Genomic DNA, 4,839 nt, shown 5'->3' on the forward strand with positions numbered 1-4,839 from the left:
GAGCAGCAAGTCACTCAAACTAGCCACACGGACCTGCTTGCAGAGACCCCAGCGCCCACGTAGCCCCGAGGAGTGAACGCTGCGGTGGGACTTACAGTGGTAGCCCTGCTCCGTCAGGGCAGAGTCCTTCTCCCGTTCCCGTTTCCGATGCTTCTGGCTGTGGGGTCGGTGATGCCGGTGGCTCTGCCTCACCAGCGGCATCCGCACGCCCACGTACAGGGTCCGGTGGCCTGCGAAAAAGCAGCATTTGCAGCGCTTTCGGCATTGCGGCAATGGTTGACGTGGCTGGTGCCTCGCTAAGCCATGGTTAAATCCCAGGAGAAACACCAACTTCTCTTCATTTTATTTTCACTGGACCTCCTTTTTTCCAACTCGAACTTTGCAAAAACAGAGCAACAAGTGATGGCTCCAAGTCATCTAAAAGTGCCCTGGAAGTATCAAACCTCTTCTCAAATTCCAGCCTCGGCTGGACAACACTCAGACTGGCTCATTAAGCAGCAACGGAAGGTAATTATTTTTAAAATCTTTGTATGGCACAAGGCGACAAGAGAAGATCAAATCAGTCCCATGATAATGAACTCCAGAACAAAAAAAGAAAATCACAGCCTCGCATCTGCAGCCGTCAAATTATTCTCCTGACCTCTCCGAGCCAGGAGCAGCCTCTGCAAGAAAACAAGCCGTGAGCTATCCAGCCCCGTGGCTAAAACTCACACTGTGGCCTCCGCGGGGGATTCTTCCCTCTGTTTAAAAGCCATAATATTAAAAAATGTGAAAATGTGCTCTATTAAGAAGCACGGCACATTTTGCTGCACAACAAGTCATGTTGTAGGGGCTTTGTGCAATGGGAAAACGCGCTGGGCTGGTGGCCCCTCGACCAGGATCTCAGAGACTCACCTTCCAACTCCTCCTTCTCATAGTGAATATTGACAACATTACTCGTTCTTCCCTGGTCAATCACCGCCTCTTCATCATGTCTCTGTTTAGCAATGAGAAGAAGGTAAAAGTTGGGGCTGGGTGTGTAGAGTTCCCGTACGTCCTCCCGGCCATCATCCACCCCTGCGTCCACGCGAGTCCACAAGCATCATGCCTCTGCGTGCCTCCTCCTCCAGGCATGGCCCTGAAAACATGGACCTAACCTTGTAGGAGGTTTTTCTTCCCATATCCAAATAAAACAGCCCATAACATCACCTATATTGTACACAATGTGAGCCTGGAACTATTTACTACAGGGGGAGAAGGTTGAGTGTTTCAGACTAAAAAAAAAAAACACCACCTCCTGCTTTGTTGTTGCGGTTCCTTTCAAAAAAAAAAAAAAAAAAAGGGGGATTTCCAAACTCGGAAAAAAACCCCAAAACTGCACTTTTGATCGCAGCAAGTTTCAGTCTCCAAACGTGATACCTGCAGGACTCACTAGATGGCACTTGGCCACAGGACATGACCACCAACAACCTCCAAAGGCCCTCAAGAACCTGCAAGGGCGAAGCTTCATCTTCAGCCCAACGAGGCTCGGGCTTCCCTTGGTGCCAGCGTGCTTTCCATGGACAACATCATTTCTCTCTTTGCAAAAGCCAAGGGCTGAGAGCTAATGCCCTCCTCGGTTGAAATACCACTGCCAGTGCCGCATGAAGAGCATTTCTGCCTTAAAAGCCGAAGGAGAACTACAGGAGCAAACAGAAAGAAGTCCTTTTGCTTCTCTTTTCCCCTTGCCACCAGGGCTGGGGAAGGGGATTACCAGTCTGCATTCAAAGAAATAAAAACCCAACCACGTCTCACACTCCGAGTCACAACTGCAGCTTTGAAAGGGCCTCCTGGAAACACTTGATATCTTTTTTCCCCTCTTCAGGCTCCACTTTGTCTTTTAATTGCTATGCATGTCTTAAATACTAAAGAAAACATTTCACCACCGCTCGGTTTCTCCTTCCTTGCCTGCACGGACAGTAACTAAGCCAAGAAAACCAAAATCTGTTCACCCGTGCAAAGAAAAACTCTGCAATGCCTGAACACCCATTAGTTTTCATCGGTTTTAAAATTATTCCTTTATTAAAAGCACAAAGGGGAAGGTTTGGGACTATTGAATTGCTGAGGTTCATCTTTGCAAGCCCGTTGCTGTCATCACAGCCACCAAAAACGATTCAAACAAAAAAAAACCCGTCAAGAGTCGCATCTAGTCGCTCAATTTCTGAAACTGAAGTTTGAACAAGAGCAAAATACTGAGAAAAGTGGGGGAACCTGGATGAAATTCAAGAAGCAAGAGCTACACCGTCCACCGAGAAACAGCCCAAAACAACCAAAACTTCAAATGCTGCGCTGGCATACGCTGCCCGATGTACTAAAAATGATGCATTAACCATGAAGACTGATTAAAAAAAAAAGAGAATAAATAACTTATTATGATTTAAGCTGCTGTGAAATCTGCTTTTTATCCCCCAAATTACTGCTTCGAGTGCATAGCATCATTTGCCGCCGCGCGGCAGCGATGCTCAGGAAAGCGCACGCCTCCCAATCACCGGTTAATTTGACGAGCAAGAGGAACAAACGCTCGTGTCTGGAAATGAGTTTGCTGGTCCCTGCGTACTAATTTCAAAGCCGACTTGTTGCTACCTCCCCGCCAGCTCCCGGGACTCGCCCACGTTACCCAGCAGCCAGATTATCACGCGCCTGTGGCTTTCCCGTCCTCTCTCCGATGACAGCCTCCGCCACCCTCCGTCCCTTCTTAGCAACGCATCCTGCTCCCCTCCTGATTTGCCAAAAAAACCCCCAACTCCAACCTCGGAAAAGGCACGGGATGAAAGGGCTTAATAAAGTCGCTTTAAATCGTAATTGAAATAAAATCGCAAGCTCGAGCGCGTTACATGGGTGTCAGAGTGGGAATAAACAGAGCGATTTGAGAGTCGCAGCTTTCAAACGCCCCGCGGGCGACACGGGGAAAGTCTCCTTCTCTCTTAGAAACCGTTTTGCCTCCGTGCTCCGACCAGCGATGCTGAACCTGCCCCCGGTGCAAAGCATCTCCCCCTGCCCACCCTCCTGCGCTCCGGGGAAATGCCCGGATTTTGGGGAGAGTTATCCCACTGTTTGGGGTACGCTCAGCCCCTCGGCAGAGCCCCGGCTACGCCACCTGTAACTCTTCCAAAAGTATCATTTTGTCACTCCCATTCCGGTTCATCCTCACGTCGGTCACGGGTTTTTGGGGACAACTGAACCTCCAGATCAGTCAGGGGGACAGCGGGGTGGCCCCCTCCGAGAGGAGCTCGGTGGCACCCGGCGTGCACCGACCCCAGAGACAAAGAAAGTGACCGTTGGTGGAATTAGAATCTGTGATGCAGATCCAGACGGTTATTTAAAGGCGCGCACCCCACTCGGAAAACTTAGTGGATGGGGAGAAACCAGCCCTGTTTTGAGCAAAAACTATCCCAAACAGAGAAATGGGGTGTAAACGCTGCAACCTGCCGGGGTGAAAGGCATAAGCAGCGTTTGGGTATATTTAAAAGCACAAGCTGCCAAAATACAAGTGAGGTGCAAACCGCTGGGAAAACAGACATTCTGGGGCGGCGCTGATCTTCATCAAAATTTCCCGAAAAAAATCAGGGCATTTCAGGAAGGTCTCGCCTTGGCACGGCCTCCATCCCTTTGGTGCTTCAATAAATCCTCGTTAGCCAGACCAAGTCCTAGCATGCTACGGAAACATCCAGATAAGCGACATATTTAATCTCCTCGCTTCCTCCAGCTATCTCCAGCTCTACTTTATTTTCCAAGCTGAGTCAATCCATCATTTCCATCCTACAAATGCGTTTGCTCTAATGAACTTCCTCCCCGGCGCCGCTCGGCACAAAGGTTAACTGCCCGGCTTGCCCTGAAAGGCAACACGGGGTGTAAAATAACACGGCGAAGGAAGGTGACACCGAGGTCTAATCAGTTAAAATCCCATTGTGATCCAAGCTCGGATCCCCGCTGCTTTTTTATTATTTAGTATTAAAGCTTCGGGAGCAAAAATAGGAGGAAACAGGACAAGTGGGCACCTCCAGGTCCGCGGCAAGATGCTCCGAGCATCCCATCAGCCTTTCCTGGCCATTGCAGCATCCCCGAAATCGCGGCAAGCCCTGCCCGGAGATGCCACCGTAGGAAACGGCCCCACTCAAAACTCACTCGGTCCTCGTTAAGTCACTCAAATGAACTCAGAGTAATTATTTCATTGAGGAAATTGCTGGAGGATTTAAGGTCTATAGGATTTGTGGATCCATGGGCTGGGGTTGGGATGGAGCAGGAAGGAGAGGTGCCTCTGGAAAGCAAGTTATCCCATCCCAGGATGGGTACCAGCACTCGCAGACGCTTCGCCTTCCCTCTCCGTTCCTCTCCGCTGCCGCCAGGCGCCTGGAAAACATCAAATCGTTGAAACTGGGCTGGGAAAGGGGACGCTGAGCTTTGCATCGCTCACTTTTGAGTTTTGGAGCAGCCAGAGTTGTTCCACTTCACTATTTTCTAAGCGAAAAGCTCCCGCTGGCTGCTTCGAAGCTGGTTTTGTCGGGAGGCTGAAAGTAATTATTGCTTGTAAAAATGAAATCAGAAATCGCTGGAGCAAAGGAGGAAGGTCCGTTTCGACACGGCTGCAGTGAACCCCTTCGTGTCATGAGCTCGGTGCATCCTCTCCCCTTGTCCATCTCAAGAAAACTGCTCCAAATTATTATTTTACTGCAATTTTTTTGTCCCAGCAGGAGAGAGAGGGATTTTTGAGTGTCCTGCCTCAGTTTACCTGTCTCAGTGCAACTCCTCTGGTTAAGAAAGAAAAATCTTTCCCTGGGGAAACTTTGGTGTAATTGAGGATGAGGAAAAGCACAAAGCAGA

The 4,839-nt window shown here is 49.6% G+C and overlaps 1 protein-coding gene across 1 annotated transcript in view; it reads right to left on the bottom strand.

Annotated features, from left to right (window-relative positions):
• Window positions 1–4,365, bottom strand: part of LOC104076333 (electroneutral sodium bicarbonate exchanger 1-like) — a 16,672-nt gene extending 12,307 nt beyond the window's left edge. The window contains exons 1-4 of the mRNA XM_009577158.1: window positions 4,316–4,365; window positions 3,116–3,146; window positions 895–976; window positions 96–230 (exon numbers count right to left, since the gene is read on the bottom strand). Of these exons, the coding sequence (XP_009575453.1) occupies window positions 96–230; window positions 895–976; window positions 3,116–3,139 (241 nt within the window). The 5' untranslated portion in view covers window positions 3,140–3,146; window positions 4,316–4,365. The remainder of the gene's footprint in view (window positions 1–95; window positions 231–894; window positions 977–3,115; window positions 3,147–4,315) is intronic.
• Window positions 4,366–4,839: the final 474 nt, after the last annotated feature.

The sequence above is a fragment of the Fulmarus glacialis genome, unplaced genomic scaffold, assembly GCF_000690835.1.
Source record: "Fulmarus glacialis isolate BGI_N327 unplaced genomic scaffold, ASM69083v1 scaffold31494, whole genome shotgun sequence".
NCBI lineage: Eukaryota > Metazoa > Chordata > Aves > Procellariiformes > Procellariidae > Fulmarus > Fulmarus glacialis.